The 20020-nt window shown below is 31.9% G+C and overlaps 1 protein-coding gene across 1 annotated transcript; it reads left to right on the top strand.

The window, feature by feature from the left end:
• The first annotated feature begins 2862 nt into the window (after positions 1–2862).
• Positions 2863–17324, top strand: hexa (hexosaminidase A (alpha polypeptide)). The gene is made up of 14 exons (XM_073831934.1): positions 2863–3249; positions 6609–6716; positions 6909–6974; positions 7077–7123; positions 7229–7339; positions 8420–8521; positions 10478–10610; positions 10722–10902; positions 11006–11092; positions 12923–12995; positions 16126–16300; positions 16572–16662; positions 16757–16864; positions 17089–17324. The coding sequence occupies exons 1-14, from the start codon at positions 2997–2999 to the stop codon at positions 17150–17152; spliced, it is 1599 nt and encodes a 532-aa protein (XP_073688035.1). The 5' UTR covers positions 2863–2996; the 3' UTR covers positions 17153–17324.
• Positions 17325–20020: the final 2696 nt, after the last annotated feature.

Raw genomic sequence — 20020 nt, 5'->3', positions numbered from 1 at the left:
AGTGGTTGGACTCTTTGTTGGTTTTCAATAAGGCTCATTGTTGTGATTTTGAATGCCATGGAAATTGATAAACATGGTAATCACAGTGATGAAATCACATAGTGTGAAATCTTTTGGTAAGGATGCCATAACATTTGCATGCGTCATATTTCGCCACTGTCACATACAGTACGGCATTTGGCAAGGTACAGCAAGGCATTTCCGGCCAGTGGCATTCAGAGAACTGGAACAGGGAGTAGACGACGATTGTGACATCAAGTTCACTTAATTCTGCGAAAATATGAACGCTTACACACAGGGAGGGGTTTCCACATTAGGAAGGGGGTGTGTGTTTGTGTGTGATTTTACACATCTACACATCAGAGATGCCTTCAACCACACTATAACTTTTTTTTGTGTTTCATTGAATAAAGAAAGATTTGGAGTTTTTAAGTGATGTCTTAAATGTGCTAAATGAATCTTAAATCTTAAGTTTTATTTTTAGGTTATTACATAATTTTGTCTGTTTAGGTTGGCCACACTGGCTTTGACTTTTACGCTGGATAAGGCATATTATTATCCAGGGATCATTGTTTAAAAGCAATTACATAACTCTTACTTTTGTTCAGGGAACAATGGTGTTATGACTGATGGTAATTTAATCCAATTAATCTGTTCTATGTACTACAATGATTGCTGTGGAGTGTTACTTTAAATCAGAAGACGCCTTTATTTTTTAAGTGATCCTATTAGATGTAGGCTACTCTCCGCTTAGGAACTAATTTAGTCACAATACAGACAAATAGGCATATGGAGGAGCTTTAATATGAATCGTTTCATCATTTATTGCTGTTTGTTAAATTTTGAAATGAAAAGTACTGATTGTTTCGGTAAATTTTTCAAACGTTGTTGAGAAGTTGGTGAAGTCTGATAGTTTAAGAGTTTGTTTTACTGTGTACTAACGCCCTCTAGAGGTTTTTCTGAGTCTCAAATTTAGTTTTTTATTCTAAGTTTCATTGTCAAAGCGTCAACACAAATGATAAAAATAGTGACAATTAAAAATATTGTGCCGGTAATAAACGGTTTTACAACCGGCTTTACAATATTATTTATTTCTGTGAAGGGTCAGTGTCACATGATGCTTCAGAAATCACTCTAATATGCAGATTTATTATTAATGTTGAAAACAGTTCTGCTGCTTTATATTTTTTTGGCTCCCATGACACTTTATTCAGATTTTTTTTGATAAATAAAAAGCTAGAAAGAACGGCATTTATTTAAAATAGAAATATTTTGTAAAAATGTACACTACCGTAGCATCAGTAGTTTTTTCTTTTTTAAAAGAAATTAATACTTTTAATCAGCAAGGATCTGTTAAATTTCTAAAAAGTGATAATACAGACTCATACTGTTAGAAATAAGAGACTTAATGCATAAGAGATTTCTTTAAAAAAACATTACAATCTCAAAATGTATATGTAGTTGAGGTCAAAAGTTTACATACACCTTGCGGAAAATTTGCTAAATGTTAATTATTTTTACCAAAATAAGAGAGATCATACTAAATGCAAGTTATTTTTTATTTAGTACTGACTTGAATAAGATATTTTACATAAAAGATGTTTATGTATAGTCCATAAGAGAAGGATTTTTTTTTTTTTTTTATAAAAATGGCTCTGTTCAAAAGTTTACATACCCTTGATATGTAAAACTGTGTTGTTACCTGAATCATCCACAGCTGTTTTTTTTTTTGTTTGTTTGTTTAGTGATAGTTGTTCATGAGTCCCTTGTTGATCCTGAACAGTTAAACTGCCTGCTGTTCTTCAGACAAAAACTTTTAGGTCCCACAAATTCTTTGGTTTTTCAGTAGTTGTGTGTATTTTGAATCCTTTCCAACAATGACTGTAGGATTTGGAGATCCATCTTTTCTCACTGAGGACAACTGAGGGACTCATATGCAGCTATTACAGAAGGTTCAAACAGTCACTGATGCTCCAGAAGGAAAAACAATGCATTAAGAGCAAGGGGTGAAAACTTTTGAAATTTGAAGATCAGTGTAAATGTAACTTATTTTGTTTTCTGGGAAACGTGCATCTTTTGTAGCTTCTGAAGGGCAATACTAAATGAAAAAGAAAAAAAGATATAAAAAAAAAAAAAAAAACATTTTGTTAAAAAGTTTTCACCCCCCAGCTCTTAATGCATGGTGTTTCCTTCTGAAGCATCAGTGACTGTTCGAACCTTCTGTAATAGTTGCATATGAGCTCCTCAGTTGTCCTCAGTGTGAAAAGATGGATCTCAAAAATATACAGTCATCATTGGAAAGGGTTCAAATACACAAAATGTTGAAAAACCAAATTTGTGGGACCTGAAGGACTTTTCTGAAGAACAGGAGGCAGTTTAACTGTTCAGGACTCATGAACAACTATCACTAAACAAAACAAAAAAAAGCTGTAAATCATTTAGATAACAACACAGTATTGAGAGTCAAGTGTATGTAAACTTTTGAATGGCATCATTTTATAAATTCAACTATTATTTTTTCTTGTGGACTATATGTAAACGTTCTTTATGTGAAATATCTTATTCAGGTCAGTACTAAATAAAAAATAGCATGCATTTTGTATGATCCCTCTTATTTTGGTAAGATAAATAACATTTTGTAGATTCTGCAAGGTGTATGTAAACTTTTGACCTCAACAGTATATATATATTTGTGATTCACAATTCTGCAAGTAATAAGGAAATGCACTTTTTACATTGCTTCGTGCACGATGTATAACCTTTCATCTATCTTCCTTTTTATCAGCCTGTATACAAACTATCCCGGAAATACACCATGTGACTCAAGCTGAGCCAATGAGAATGGCCGCTCTCCTCAGGTCACCTGAACAAAACACCAGCCGGTCATATGACTCGTGTTTTGACAGTTTCAGCGCTTTTTTAATGTTGTCCCATTGTGTAGCCCGAACAAACCTGCAGTCCGACAGCTCTGAAACACGACTGAAGAGTACAGTAACATGGCCAACACCGGCACATACTCTCGGGTTTGTTTCTTATTAGTTCTCGTCAGTGTGTCGCTGGAGCAGGTGTATGGAGTCTGGCCGCTGCCGCAGCAGCTCGATCAATCCCCGGACAGATACAGCCTGAGTCCACAGCTGTTCTCCTTCACTTATGGAAAGGACTCAGCTGCGCAGACTGGATGCTCCGTCCTGGATGCTGCTTTCAAAAGATACTTCTCCATCATATTCCCTGACTTCACCAAAGGGACAGGTTGGTTGATGCTTCAGAATGAATTAAACAGATTTACTTCCGTGTAGCTGAATGTATACTGTGATTAAAAAACGTGTGTAAAAATCATTATGCGGTGTTTTTTAAAAACCTAACCCCAGTCAGAGATATATCATTAAAATGAAGCCGTTCCAGTATACTGATGATATAAAAGTTATGAAAAGCCAAATAAAAAGTGTATTGCGTTTGCATAATCTTTAAAACGTTTTTCTATTTGTCGTTTTTCTTTAATTCGTAATATATAGTATTATATATATTATAAGAGGAAATTTAAAAAAGTGTAGTTATGTGCACAGACACGTTTTTCCAGTTCTTTTGGCTCTCTGTACAGAGCCAGTACTAAGGGGACATGGTGTAAACTAAAAATGAGGTGGAAGAAAAAAAACATCAGACACTTTTAAAAGTTTTTCAGGGGAACGGAATAGGCTACTTAAGCGATAAAATGTAAACATTAGAACGCAAATGTTTGATGAAAGAACGCAATATACTTTATAAAACGCAAATGTTTAGCAATAAAGTTTTTCAAGGGAACACAATACTTAAGTGATAAAACACGTTTAGCGAGAGAGCACAACGTTTTTCAGGGGAACGCAATACTTTAGTGATAGAACAATTTTTACGGGGGAACGAAACACTTTAGCCATAGAACAAATATTTAACGAAAGAACACGCATGTTTGGCATGAGAATGCAAGTATCTCAAGGAAACACAATACTTTAGCAATAGAATGCGACGTTTTTCTGGGGAACGCAAAACACAAAGTTTCTCAAGGAAACGCAATATACTTTAGCGATAAACGCAAATGTTTGGCAAGAGAATATAGGCTAAAGTTTCTCAAGGAAATGCACTATACTTTAGCGATAGAAACGCTATACTTTAATGTTAAAATGCAAATGTTTAGCAAGAGAATAAAGTTTTTCAAGGGAACCCAATACTTCAGGGATAGAACACGTTTAGCGAGAGAGCACAACGTTTTTCAGGGGAACGCAATACTTTAGTGATAGAACAATTTTTACGGGGGAACGAAACACTTTAGCCATAGAACAAATATTTAACGAAACACGCATGTTTGGCATGAGAATGCAAGTATCTCAAGGAAACACAATACTTTAGCAATAGAATGCGACGTTTTTCTGGGGAACGCAAAACTTCAGTAAAAGAACAGAGTTTTTCAGGGTAACGGAATGCAAATGTTTAGCGATAGAATGCAAAGTTTCTCAGGGAAACATACTTTACAATAGAACGCAATATTTTAACAATAAAACAAAGTTTTTCAGGGGAATTTAGCAATAGAATGTAAATATTTAGCAATATAACGCAAATGTTTGGTGAGAGAACACAAAGTTTCTCAAGGAAACGCAATATACTTTAGCGATAGAATGCTATGTTCTTTTAGCGATAAACGCAATATACTTTAGCGATAAACGCAAATGTTTGGCAAGAGAATATAGGCTAAAGTTTCTCAAGGAAATGCACTATACTTTAGCGATAGAAACGCTATACTTTAATGTTAAAATGCAAATGTTTAGCAAGAGAATAAAGTTTTTCAAGGGAACCCAATACTTCAGGGATAGAACACGTTTAGCGAGAGAGCACAACGTTTTTCAGGGGAACGCAATACTTTAGTGATAGAACAATTTTTACGGGGGAACGAAACACTTTAGCCATAGAACAAATATTTAACGAAACACGCATGTTTGGCATGAGAATGCAAGTATCTCAAGGAAACACAATACTTTAGCAATAGAATGCGACGTTTTTCTGGGGAACGCAAAACTTCAGTTAAAGAACAGAGTTTTTCAGGGTAACGGAATGCAAATGTTTAGCGATAGAATGCAAAGTTTCTCAGGGAAACATACTTTAGCAATAGAACGCATTATTTTAACAATAAAACAAAGTTTTTCAGGGGAATTTAGCAATAGAATGTAAATATTTAGCAATATAACGCAAATGTTTGGTGAGAGAACACAAAGTTTCTCAAGGAAACGCAATATACTTTAGCGATAGAACGCTATGTTCTTTTAGCGATAAACGCAATATACTTTAGCGATAAACGCAAATGTTTGGCAAGAGAATATAGGCTAAAGTTTCTCAAGGAAATGCACTATACTTTAGCGATAGAAACGCTATACTTTAATGTTAAAATGCAAATGTTTTAAGAGAATAAAGTTTTTCAAGGGAACCCAATACTTCAGGGATAGAACACGTTTAGTGAGAGAACACAACGTTTTTCAGGGGAACGCATTACTTAAGCGATAGAATGTAAACTTTTAGCAATAGAATGCAAATGTTTAGTGAGAGAACACAAAGTTTCTCAAGGAAACACAATAGTGATAAAACACAACGTTTTTCAGAGCAACGGAATGATAGAACAAAGTTTTTTCGAGGAACAAAACACTTTAGCCATAGAACATAAATATTTAGCAATAGAACGCAAATGTTTGGCGAGAGAACACAAAGTTTCTCAAGGAAACGCAATACTTTAGAGATAGAACAATGTTTTTTCGGGGGAACGGAACACTTTAGCCAAAGAACATAAATATTTAGCAATAGAACACAAATGTTTGGTGAAAGAATGCAAAGTTTCCCAATGAAACGCAATACTTTAGTGATAAAATGCAATAAGTGGTTGAACGCAAATGTTTAGTGAGAGAATATAAAATTTTTCAGGGGAACGCAATACTTTAGCGATAGAACGTAAATATTTAACAAAAGAATGCAAATGTTTGACGAGAGAACACAAAGTTTCTCAAGGAAACACAATACTTTAGCGATAAAATGCAATACATTTAGTGGTTGAATGCAAATGTTTAGAGAATATAACATTTTTCAGGGGAATGCAATCCTTTAGCGATAGAACGTAAATATTTAAGACAGAACGCAAATGTTTGGCAAAAGAATGCAAAGTTTCCCAATGAAATACAATACTGTAGCGATAGAACGCTGTACTTTAGAGAAAGAATGTAAATGTTTAGTGAGAGAATGCAATACTTCAGTGGTAGAATGCAAATGTTTAGCAAGAGAATGGAAAATTTCTCATATACAACAGGAAAACGAATCAAATCGTGGCAAATACAGTAAGAGAATGTGAAAATATGATTTGTTTTACTTAAACAGGTAGAAACTGATAACTAAATAAATGACAAAAATAACAAACGTGATTACATTCATGTTATACTTCAACTTCATATAGAACTACAGTACATCAATTGTGTGCCGCACAATCAAATTCAGTTGGGCTAAAGTCTTGTGGGCTTTCATAAAAGCTCTCCATAATCAAATGAAACAATTTTGCACTTCAAAACAATATGTATTGATAATGTTCGCGTTTATTTCAACAGAAAATGTGCTTCAGTACATGTGGTCGGAGCCTCAACCCTTTGTCGTGTCGGTCAGTGTCAAAACCAGAGGATGTGACGGCTACCCTGACGAAGATTCAGATGAGAGCTGTGAGTATTTCCTGATTTTGTGACCTTTTAATTACTCTCATAATGTTAGACAAAGTCCACTAAATTATCGTCCATATCCAGCAGGGGAAGTCATTCCTGTTCTACAGTGGCTTTTGAATCAAGTCATTTAAAATTAATGCATATGTGTAATTTTTTGAAGTATTTTGATATCTAATATGCTTGTTGTTGTAGATAACCTGAGTGTGTCAGAGGGCCAGGCTGAGCTGAGATCAGTGTCTGTATGGGGCGCTCTGAGAGGTGTGACTTTATGCTTATTGTCTCTTTTATTCTTTGCTTGTATTAAAAGCACTAACAGTTGTGTCTTTTTCATTTTTTCAACTCATAAAACCTGAAAATCAGGCCTGGAGTCTTTCAGTCAGCTTGTGTACCAGGATGATTATGGCTCTGTAAGTATTGTGCAACAGTATTTAGCCATATGCTTGTAATAAATTGATACAGTGCAGCTGTTTGCTAATATACTGCATGATAATTTACTTAATCTTTCCATACAGTATTTTATCAACAAGACCGAGATTGTAGACTTTCCACGGTTTGCATTCAGAGGACTTTTACTGGACACTTCAAGGCATTATTTACCTCTCCATGCTATTTTGAAGACCCTGGTATGTATTCAGTGTTCATTATAAATTCTAAAATAAAACAAAAAATATTAAAAAGACGTAATGAGCAAATAAAAAACTAAATTGATACATTTTATCATTTAAAATAACTATACTACCAGTCAGTAAGATTTTTAGTGTATTTCAAAGAAGTCTCTTCTGCTCAGCAAGCTTGAATTTTCTTTGATCCAAAGTACAGCAAAAACAGTAAAATTGAGAAATATTTTTACTATTTAAAATAACTGTTTTCTATTTGAATAGACTTGAAAATGTAATTTATTCCTGTGATTTCAAAGCTGATTTTTTAGCATCATTACTCCAGTGACATGATCCTTCAAAAATCATTCTAATATTCTGATTTGCTGCTCAAAAACATTTTTCATTATTATTATGTTAAAAAGCTTAGTAATTTTTTTTCAGATATTTTTGATGAATAAAAAAAAAATCAGAAAAACAGCATTTATCTGAAATAGAACTTTCTATTCATCAGAGAATGAAAAAAATGTACTCAATTGTTTTAAATATTGATAATAATAATAATTACAAATGTTTCTTGAACAGCAAATCATCATATTAGAATGATTTTTGAAGGATAATGTGATACCGAAGACTGGAGTAATGATGCTGAAATTGTAGCTTTGATCACCGGAATACATTACATTTTAAAATATATTCAAGTAGAAAACATTTATTTTAAATAGTAAAAATGTTTAAAAATTTTACTATTTTTGCTGTACTTTGGATCAAAAGAATTCAGGCTTGGTGAGCAGAAGAGACTTCTTTGAAAAATGTAAAAATCTTTACTGTTCAAAAACTTTTGACTGATATTTTTTATTTACTAATTTTAATTTTTTAATATTCTTTTTTTAATTAATTTTTTTATTTTAGAATTTATAATTTCATTTTATTTTAAATAGTAAAATAGTTCAAAAGAGCAGCATTTATTTGAGTTTTTTTGTCACGTTAATCAATTTAATGCATCCTTGGTGAATAAACATTAATTTCTTTAAAAAAAATCTTCCTGATTCTAAACTTGTAAACAGTATTGTGAAATAAAATAAATAATATTTAAATTTTTCATAGGATGCTATGGCCTACAGTAAATTCAATGTCTTTCACTGGCACATCGTGGATGATCCTTCCTTCCCATATCAGAGCCGTACCTTTCCTGACCTCAGTAATAAGGTAGAGATGCTGTAAAATCATCTCCAAAACTGCAAATATTTTTATGCATTTGTTGTTTATGATGAATGGCTTCAAATATGCTGTATATGTACTCTATATCTCAATTATTTTAGTATTATGTATTTTTATAGTATTTAATAATGTTTCAAATAAACTTTTATTGTTTTTTTTTTTAATTGTAATTTTATTAAGTTTAAATTTAGCAATTTAGGTGTGTGGTTTTGTAATTTGTATTTATGTGTGTGTGTGTGTGTGTGTGTGTATATATATATATATACAGTCAAGCACAAAATTATTCATAACCCTGGCAAATTCTAACTTACAGTTACTTTTATTCAACCAGCAAGTTTTTTTTATTATTACAAATGACACAGACGTCTCCCAGAAGATAATATGATGATTAAAAAGAGGCTTAATTGTTGAAAAAAATATTACTCATCTTTTATTTACATTTGAACAAAACGTGTCATGTCCAAAATTATTCATACCCTTTCTCAATAATCAATAGAAAAGCCTTTATTGGCTATTTCAGCAATTTAACGCTTCCTATAATTGCTGACCAGCTTTTTGCATGTCTCCACTGGTATTTTTGCCCATTCATCTTTAGCGATGAGCTCCAACTCTTTCAGGTTGGAGGGTCTCCTTGCCATCACCCTGATCTTTAGCTCCCTCCACAGATTCTCAATTGGATTTAAGTCAGGACTCTGGCTGGGCCACTGCAAAACGTTAATGTTTTTGTCTGCTAACCATTTCTTCACCACTTTTGCTGTGTGTTTTGGGTCGTTGTCGTGCTGAAATGTCCGCTGGTGCCCAAGGCTAAGTTTTTCTGCAGACTGCCTGATGTTGTTGTGGAGAATTTTGATGTATTGCTCCTTTTTCATGGTGCTGTTTACTGTGATTAGGTTCCCTGGTCCACTGGCTGATCCTTGGATTCTTTTTTACCTCTCTCACTATCCTCCTGGCCAGCACAGGTGTCACTTTTGGCTCCACGTCGTCTGAGATTTTTCACAGTGCTGAACATCTTGTATTTTTTAATACTTTGCACTGTAGCCACTGGAACTTCAAAACATTTAGATATGGTCTTATAGCCCTTTCCTGACTTGTGAGCAGCCACAATGCGCAGCCGCAGGTCCTCAGTGAGCTCCTTTGTCTTAGCCATGACTGTCCACAAACCAACAGCAGAGAGCTTCTGTTTTTCACCTGTTGAGTTGATTAAAACAGCTGTTCCCAATGAATCAGGGTAATTAGGATGCTTTAGAACAGCTTGGACTATTTGGAATGGTATAGAACTTTGGATTTTCCCATAGACTGTGACAGTTTGAATAGGGTATGAATAATTTTGGACATGCCACTTTTTGTTCAAATATAAATGAAAGAGAAATATTTTTTCCACAATGATGCCTCTTGTACATCGTCGTCTTATCTTTTGGGAGAAGCCTGTGTCATTTCTGGTCAAAAAAAAAAAAAAACTTGCTGATTGAGTAAAAAGTAACTTTAAGTCAGAATTTGCCAGGGGTATGAATAATTTCGGGCTTGACTGTAGATAATAAAAATACCCAAGTACTCAAAAAAATCTAGTATGTAACAACTTTTATGAACTGTATTTTGTGTATAATCGTTTTTATTCTTCTTTTAACCTGTTTTAATAATAAATCATTTTAAATGTTCTTAAAATCATTGTTTTATTGTTATGTGTTTTTTTAAATGATTATTTTAACTCATCTCATGTACAGCACTTTGAATTACCATTGTGTATAAAATGTGCTATATAAATAAACTTGCCTTGCCTTGTCTATTTTGAATCGATTAATCACAGCTAATCGTTGTGCAGCTCTAGTTTTAAGGTTTTTTAAATATGTAATGTGTGTATTTTATTTCACCTTTATTTCAGGTAACAAAAACACGTTTTAATAGTTTTAACAATAACATCACTGTTGGATCTTTTTTTTTTCCTAGGGTGCTTTTCATCCGTTTACTCACATCTACACACAGTCAGATGTGATGAGAGTGATTGAACATGCGAGAATGAGAGGCATTAGAGTCGTTCCTGAGTTTGACTCTCCTGGACACACTCAGTCATGGGGGAAAGGTACACACACACACACACACACACACACACACACACCTGCTGGAAAACCTTAAAACCAGAGATTACAAATAACAAAGGTAAAGAGTAATGACGTTTGTCTCTTGTTTTCAGGACAGCCAGGCCTCCTGACTCCTTGTTACAAGGGCAGTGTGCCGTCTGGTTCATTCGGACCTGTTGATCCAACAGTAGACACTACTTATAAGTTCATGGAAAGCCTTTTGAAAGAGGTGAAGTTTGTCTTTCCTGACTCGTATGTTCATTTAGGAGGGGATGAGGTCCGTTTTGCTTGCTGGTAGGTATTTTTGACACGTTTGTAAGCCTCATTTGAGCTTGACTGGATTGCATAAACTGTGTATTTTACTGTGAGACTTTAGAAGTGTTATCCTCTCAAACAGGCAGTCGAATCCCAATGTGCGGACGTTTATGGAAAAGAAGGGCTTTGGGAAGGATTTTACCAAACTGGAATCATTCTATATGGAGAGGTGAGTGGAAATGTGAGGGTGTTTAAATAGGAAGCTAACTTAAAATGTACTAAAAGGGGTCTGTAAGATATTTTTAACCTTTTGAAAGAAGCCTTATACTCACTAAGGCTGAATTTATTTGATTAAATAAATATTATTGCAATTTAAAATAACTGTTTTCTATTTCAGTATATTTTCAAAAATAATTTATTTCTGTGATCAAAGCTGTATTTTCAGCATCATTACTCCAGTCTTTAGTATCACATGATCCTTCAGAAATCATTCTTATATGCTGATTTGATGCTCAATAAACTGTGATGATACATATAAATTTTTTAGGATTCTTTGAAAAATACAGCATTTTTTTAAAAATATTTTGTAACATTTTAAATGACTTTACTGTCACTTTTAATAAATGAAATATTTAATATATATAAATTTTTTAGGATTCTTTGAAAAATACAGCATTTTTAAAAAAAATATTTTGTAACATTTTAAATGACTTTACTGTCACTTTTAATAAATGAAATATTTTTCATTAAAAACATATTTAATTTAAGGTAGTTTGTCTTTATTTTAATAAAATAACTAAAAAGAATTTAAAAAAAAACTTTAAATTACAAAACACACCAAAAAATACTAAAACTTTAAAATGAAAATGGAAAATTCTATATAATAAGGAAAATTATAGTAGTATCTCAATACTAAAATAACTAAGTTTTTTTTTTACCTCCTACAATCACAAAGACTGCATTTGTTTGATTAAAAATACAATAAAAACAGTAATGGTGTGAAATATTTTTTAAATTTAAAATAGCAGTTTTTTATTTGAATATATGTTAAAATGTAATTTATTCTTGTGATCAAAGCAAAATTTTCAGCATCATTACTTCGGTCTTCAGTGTCACATGATCCTTCAGAAATCATTCTAATATGATGAGAGATACATCGTTGTTTTCAGGATTATTTGAAAAATAAAACATTTATTTGAATAAAAAGTAAAATTTTAAATATTTTAAATGACTTTACTGTCACTTTTGATGAATACAATGTTTATCATAAAAAACTTTAAAATTAAAAAGGAGAACATAAAAATATTATCTAATTCAGTGTTAAGGAAAATTATAATATTGTCTCGATACTTTAAATGGGAATCATTTACATTTTTAAATTTGAATTATTTGCATTTTGAAATGTTTGATTTTATTAGGTTTAATCCCAGATTCTAAAATGAATAGTTCTAATGCTGAAACCATTGAAACCCTGGACCACAAAACCAATCATAAGGGTCAGCTTTTTTCTTTTTTTTTTTTTTTTAATTGAGATTTATACATGAATGGGTTGTTAGGATATGACAATATTTGGCTGAAATACAACTACTTGAAAAACTGTAATCTGAGAGTGCAAAAAAAAACAAAAACGAAATATTGAGAAAATCGCCTTTAAAGTTGTCCAAATGAAGTTAAGCAAATTAAAAATTAAGTTTTGATATATTTATGGTAGGAAATTTACAAAATATCTTTATGGAACATGATCTTTACTTCATATCCTAATGATTTTTAGCATAAAAGAATTGATAATATTGACCCATACCATGTATTTTTGGCTATTGCTACAAATATATCCATGCTACTTATGGTTTTGGGGTCACAAATAAACACACCTGTGACCGTGCATTGATTAAATTCTGTTTAAATATGTTTAGTACATAAATGTTTTTTTTCTTGTAATAACAATTGGATTGTGAACAGAATGTTTTTTTTACAGTTTTACTGCATAAACATAAGATATCCACATTCATCATGAACACAGTGTTTATGGTTTTTCACAGTCTCTCTTTATGTTTTTCAGTATCATGAACATGACCTCCGCTCTCAACAAAACCTCCATTGTTTGGCAGGATGTGTTTGACTACCACGAGCGAGTGAGTAGAAACGATCTGCTCTACCATGCAGTCATATTAGTTGCATTTAAACCTCAAAAAGACATGTATGTGATTGTAACAGAAATGAGACGCTTCTCTTCTAGCCCAGATCTAAGTACATTGTGGAGGTTTGGAAGCAGGGCTGTTACCTGTGCGAGATGCGCCGGGTGACTAAAGCAGGGTTAAAGGTCATCCTGGCGGCCCCTTTCTACCTCGACCTGCCGATACCCACTCACAGCTGGGCCCGTTACTACAACGTGCGGCCCTTAGCCTTTAGGGGTCAGAGCCTGAGTGCAAATACTAACCACTACTAGAGATTGCAGTGCTTTGTCTCCGTGTGGTGCTGATTTTCTTAAATGTTCATTCCCTACAGTGTGAAAATGTGTGTGCTGCTGTGAGAATCAAACAAACATGCACTGAAAAGTGTGACTTCAGTGTTACTTTAGTATTGTTTATATACTTATTTATATTTGGAGTTTAGTTTTCATTTAAATTTTATTTAAACAATTTAATTTTAGTACATTATCAATTTACTTTAAAAGTGTGTCTGTCATTTTTATTACCGTTTTAAAATAATTTGATTAAGCATTATTTATTTATTTCATTTTTAGTTTTAGCACTTCAGTTTAGAGCTACACCATAACTTTTGGCCCTCTGGAAGTTTGGAAAAAAATCATGCATTTCGCAAAAGTTCATAAGTCTTTGAACAGTAAGAGTTTTAATGTTTTTTTTTTTTAAAGAATTCTCTTCTGCTCACCAAGCTTGCATTTATTTGATCCAAACTACAGCAAAAACTTTAAAATTGTGAAATATTTTTACTTTTTAAATGATCTGTTTTCTATTTGAATATGTTTTAAAATTAATAATTAGTCATTTATTCCTGTGATTTCAAAGCTGAATTTTTTAGCATCATTACTCTGCTCACATGATCCTTCAGAAATCATTCTGATATTCCGTTTAGGTGCTCAAAAACATTTATTATTATTATTATTATTATTATGTTGAAAACAGCTGGTTGGAATATTCTCAGGTTTCTTTGATGAATCGAAGGTTTAGAAGAACAGCATTTATCTAAAATAGAAATCTTTTGTAACATCATAAATGTCTTTATCATCACTTTTCATCAATTTAAAGCATCCTTGCTAGGTATACAGTCAAGCCTGCAATTATTCATACCCCTGGCAAATTCTGACTTAAAGTTACTTTTATTCAACCAGCAAGTTTTTTTTTTTTTTTTTTTTTTGACCGGAAATGAAACAGGCTTTTCCCAAAAGATAACATGACGATGTACAAGAGGCATCATTGTGGCAAAAAATATTTCTCAGGTTTTACTTACATTTGAACAAAAAGTGGCATGTCCAAAATTATTCATACCCTTCTCAATAATCAATAGAAAAGCCTTTATTGGCTATTACAGCAATCAAACACTTCCTATAATTGCTGACCAGCTTTTTACATGTCTCCACTGGTATTTTTGCCCATTCATCTTTAGCGTTGAGCTCCAACTCTTTCAGGTTGGAGGGTCTCCTTGCCATCACCCTGATCTTTAGCTCCTCCACAGATTCTCAATTGGATTTAAGTCAGGACTCTGGCTGGGCCACTGCAAAACGTTTGTCTGCTAACCATTTCTTCACCACTTTTGCTGTGTGTTTTGGGCTGTTGTCGTGCTGAAATGTCCACTGGTGCCCAAGGCCAAGTTCCTCTGCAGACTGCCTGATGTTGTTGTTGAGAATTTTGATGTATTGCTCCTTTTTCATGGTGCTGTTTACTGTAATTAGGTTCCCTGGTCCACCGGCTGAAAAACACCCCCAAAACATTAGGTTCCCAGCACCATGTTTGACAGTGAAGATGGTGTTCTTAGGGTTGAATGCTTCTCCTTTTTTACGCCAAATAAAGGCTACATCATTGTGGCCAAACAATTCAATTTTTGTTTCATCTGACCATAAAACAGAAGACCAGAAGTCTTCTTCTTTGTCCACATGAGCATTTGCAAAGACCAAGTGGGCTTTTGTGTGCCTTATCTGGAGAAGTGGTGTCCTCCTCTGTGGAACCCAGCGGTGTGCAGTGTCTGTTGAACTGTCTGCCTTGAGATGTTGCCACCAGCAGAGCCCAGATTCATCAGGATGGCCTTGGTGGTGATCCTTGGATCCTTTTTTACCTCTCTCACTATCCTCCTGGCCAGCACAGGTGTCCTTTTTGGCTTCCGACCACGTCCTCTGAGATTTTTCACAGTGCAGAACATCTTGTAATTTTTAATAAACCTTTGCACTGTAGTCACTGGAACTTGAAAACATTTAGATATGATCTTATAGCCCTTTCCTGACTTGTGAGCAGCCACAATGTGCAGCCGCAGGTCCTCAGTGAGCTCCTTTGTCTTAGCCATGACTGTCCACAAACCAACAGCAGAGAGCTTCTGTTTTTCACCTCTTGAGTTGATTAAAACAGCTGTTCCCAATGAATCAGGGTAATTAGGATGCTTTAGAACAGCTTGAACTATTTGGAATGGTATAGAACTTTGGATTTTCCCACAGACTGTGACAGTTTGCAAAGGGTATGAATAATTTTGGAAATGCTACTTTTTGTTCAAATGTAAGTAAAAGCTGAGAAATATTTTTTCCACAATGATGCCTCTTGTACATTGTCTATTTATCTTTTGTGAGAAGCCTGCGTCATTTCTTTATAATAAAAAATAAAAAACAGATCATAGATCATTGTCTACAGCCTATAAAAACAGCTTCGTAAATAGGAAGATTTCAATATATGAGAATTCTGAATGAGATTTTTTAGCAAGCCATTAAATGACTTGAGACTTGAGACTCAACTCGGACGTGACTAAAGACTCAAGACTTGACTGAGACTCCAGCGACAAAGACGTCAGACTTGACTCGGACTCCAGGTAAAAGACTGGTGAACATCTCTGTGTCATAGTATCAGTTCACCAGTAGTATCGAGATATTTTAGTCGGGTATCATAGCAAAGTCACACTACTCCCTCCACAAAACACTCAGTAAAATTCCCAAAACATTATGAATATGCAGATCAATAAAGCAGAGCTGGTTGGTGAATCCCTAGAAGCCGAAAAGGCGTAGAAAGTGCAGTGTGTGTGACCCAGTGTTTCCTGCTGTCTCAGATTCCACAGGACACGGTTCTGGAGATCTGGAAGGGTAAAAATTACAAGACTGAACTGAGCAGGATGACCAGTGCCGGGCACAGGGTTCTGCTCTCTGCCCCCTGGTACATCAACCACATCAGCACTGGCCAGGACTGGCGTGACTCCTACGCAGTGCAGCCCCAGAACTTCTCCGGTGTGTGGAGCAGCATGTTGGGCTGGGCTGAGCTCAGACAGTCTCTTGTTGTATAATATACAGTAATATTACGCAATCGGGTGATAAATGAGATCCTGATGCTCTAAATTATGACTAAAGTAATGATTAATCAACTTTTAGCATTCATTTCTCATATAATCAACTACTGCTTGATTTTGTTTGCTTTGCTGTTGATTGTAGTGCAGTACTGGTGTGTTTTTACTGGATGTCTGTTGTGCTTGTTTAAAAGTGTGCATTTTTTGTGATTTAGGCACAGATGAGCAAAAGAAGTTGGTGATTGGTGGAGAGGTCGCCATGTGGGGTGAATATGTCGACGCCACCAATCTGACCCCACGCCTGTGGTACGACAAGAAGAACACAGTCCAGATTAGAATTAATTATCGCACAGTTTTGATCTTTATGATTTTATGTGTGTGTTTTTGTGTGTTTGTGAAGGCCGAGAGCCTGCGCTGGAGCTGAGAGGCTGTGGAGCAATGAAGAAAAAACCATGAACGCAGATCTGGCCTTCCCTCGTCTGAATGAGTTTCGCTGCGAACTTCTAAGGTATTGGAAATGTGCTTGTAAACAGATCAACCTCTGATCTGGTTCAAGTACAGTGCACATACTATATACATATACACTACTAGTCAAAAGTTTTTGAACAATAACATTTTATATTTATATAATAGAGTACTTGAATCGATGAATCATGACAGCCACAAATGTTGAACTTTCTAACATTTTACTATATATATTTATATTTTGACTTGCTGTTTGTGTTGTCACAGGCGGGGTATTCAAGCGGAGCCTCTGTTTGTTGGTCACTGTAAACATGAATATGATGGCCTGTAAATCCTCTGATCCGCCACTAAAACTGAAGAGAGGTGTGTTTGTGCACTGCAATACTGCTTGGAATTTGCACGATACTCTATATTTTTTTATTCTAACTTTTTTAATAATCATGTAAACTGAGGTTTACAAAAGAAAATGTGAAATCTAATAATAAAGATCTATTCAAGAATGATTTAGCTGTGTAGCAAGTGAATCTTCTTATTTTGTAATAACAAAAAAGTCATAATATATTTTATTTACCCCTAAATACAATGCCCTCAAAAAGTATTTGGACACTAAAGTTGTACTTAAAACTGCTGTATATAAAAATAAAGCCATTATCGTAGTGCCAGAAGTAAAATGCATAGCTGAGTCAGTTAATAATTTTTTTATTAATAAAGGTTAGGTTTGGTCCTGATTTCCCCTTTTGGAGAGTGTGAGGTAAACGGCTGATGCAAAGTAGCTATACGTTTAATGAAATCGGCTGCCACTACGACACCAATCCCGTCTCACAGCCACACGGCAGCAGATCCTATTAACTCTGATGGGGTTTATACACCAGACCTAAAGTAGGACACTGAGAGGTGTGAATGTCCAAAACTAGACACTAAACTATACATATTATATGTAATTATATTTGTATATATTTTATATATTATATAATAATAATAGAAATATTTTATTTCCTTTACTGAAATGATTTAATAATTAAGTTTTTATATATTATGTTATATGTTATGTTATGTTATATTATATTATATTGTATATTAAAGAATTTTAGAAAATAACAAAAATTTAATTACGAAATATTTAAAATTTTATAAAATAAAATACTGTATCAGACAAAATAGTTCATATTTGTATTTCGTGTATAGAAAACACCTACATGTTACTTTCAGCAGCATTTTGTGTCAACAGCAGTTGTTTAATAATATTTAGTAATTATTTTGTATATATTATATTTAAATATTAAAGAATTTTTGAAAATTAAATGAAAATAATAAACAAAAATATAAAAAAAAATATTTAAAAAAATAAAATGAGAAAATATTGTATCAGACAAACTATTAGAAATTCCTACATCAGATAAAACAGTTAATATTTGTATTCTGTATAAAGACAACGTCTACATGTTTATTTTCAGCAGCAGTTATTTCCGTGATAACAGCTGTTATTTAATAACATTTAATAATTTTTAAAATATTTTTATATAATATATTATATTTAAATATTAAAGAATTTTTCGAAAATAAAATTAAAATGAAAATAAAATACAAAAATAATAAAAATCAAAAATGTTATTTTCAAATGTAAAATAAAATGAGAAAATATATCAGACAAAATATTTGAAATAAAATATAAGACAAAATAGTTAATATTTGTATTTTGTATAAAGACAACATCTACATGTTTATTTCAGCAGCAGTTATTTCTGTAATAACAGCAGTAATTTAATAACATTTAATATATTTTTTTTTATATAATATATTATATTATATTTTAATATTAAAGAATTTTCGAAAATAAAATTAAAATGAAAATAAAATACAAAAATATTAAAAATGAAATGTTATTTTCAAATATAAAATAAAATGAGAAAATATATCAGACAAAATATTATAAATAATATATAAGACAAAATAGTTAATATTTGTATTTTGTATAAAGACAACATCTACATGTTTATTTTCAGCAGCAGTTATTTCCGTGATAACAGCTGTTATTTAATAACATTTAATAATTTTTAAAATATTTTTATATAATATATTATATTTAAATATTAAAGAATTTTTCGAAAAATAAAATTAAAATGAAAATAAAATACAAAAATAATAAAAATCAAATGTTATTTTCAAATTTAAAATAAAATGAGAAAATATATCAGACAAAATATTTGAAATAATATATAAAACAAAATGGTTCATATTTGTATTTTGTATAAAGACTACATCTACATGATTATTTCAGCAGCAGTTATTTCTGTGATAACAGCAGTAATTTAATAATATTTAATAATTTTTTAAGTATTTGTATATATCATATCATAATATATTATATTTAAATATTACATTTAATAATTTAAAAATATTTTTATATATCATATCATATTATATTATATTTAAGTATTAAATAATTTTTGAAAAAATACAATTTAAATAAAATATAAAATATATATATATAAAAAAAAAAATATATATATATATATATATTTAAAAAAATAAAATAAAATGAGAAAATATTGTATCAGACAAAATATTAGAAATTCCTATATCAGATAAAATAGTTACTATTTGTATTTTGTATAAAGACAACATCTACATGTTTATTTTCAGCAGCAGTTATTTCTGTGATAGCAGTTATTTAACAATATAAATTTTTTACATATTTTTATATATCATATTATGTTATATTATTTAAATATGTAATACTTTTTAAATATTGTTATATAACATTTTATATTATATTTACATAATAGAATTTTTGAAAATAAAATACAAAAATATAAAAAAATAAAATGAGAAAATATTGTATCAGACAAAATATTAGAAAATAATATATAAGACAAAATAGTTAATATTAGTATTCTGTAAAAAAGAATACATCTACGTGTTTATTTTTTAGCAGCAGCTATTTCTGTGAAAACAGCAGTTTAATAATATTTATTAATTTTTACATACTTTCATATATCATATTTTATCATATTTACATATTTCATAATTGTAAAATATTTTTTATATATCATATTATATTATATTTAAAGAAAATCAAAAATAAAATGAAAATAAAAATAAAATACAAAAATATAAAAAATAAAATGAGAAAATATTGTATCAAACAAAATATTAGAAAATCCTATATCAGATAAAATAGTCACTTTTTGTATTTTGT

The sequence above is a fragment of the Garra rufa genome, chromosome 25 (genome assembly GCF_049309525.1).
Source record: "Garra rufa chromosome 25, GarRuf1.0, whole genome shotgun sequence".
Taxonomy (NCBI): domain Eukaryota; kingdom Metazoa; phylum Chordata; class Actinopteri; order Cypriniformes; family Cyprinidae; genus Garra; species Garra rufa.
This window is presented reverse-complemented; position numbering and strand designations above follow the sequence as displayed.

What these genes read in the sequence shown, in the direction of transcription:
- hexa (XM_073831934.1), top strand. Translation starts at nt 2,997, where the DNA reads ATGGCCAACACCGGCACATACTCTCGGGTTTGTTTCTTATTAGTTCTC. An exon ending in ACCAGGATGATTATGGCTCT is followed by an intron (nt 7,124 to 7,228) that starts GTAAGTATTGTG and finishes CTTTCCATACAG; the next exon opens with TATTTTATCAACAAGACCGA. An exon ending in CACTCAGTCATGGGGGAAAG is followed by an intron (nt 10,611 to 10,721) that starts GTACACACACAC and finishes TCTTGTTTTCAG; the next exon opens with GACAGCCAGGCCTCCTGACT.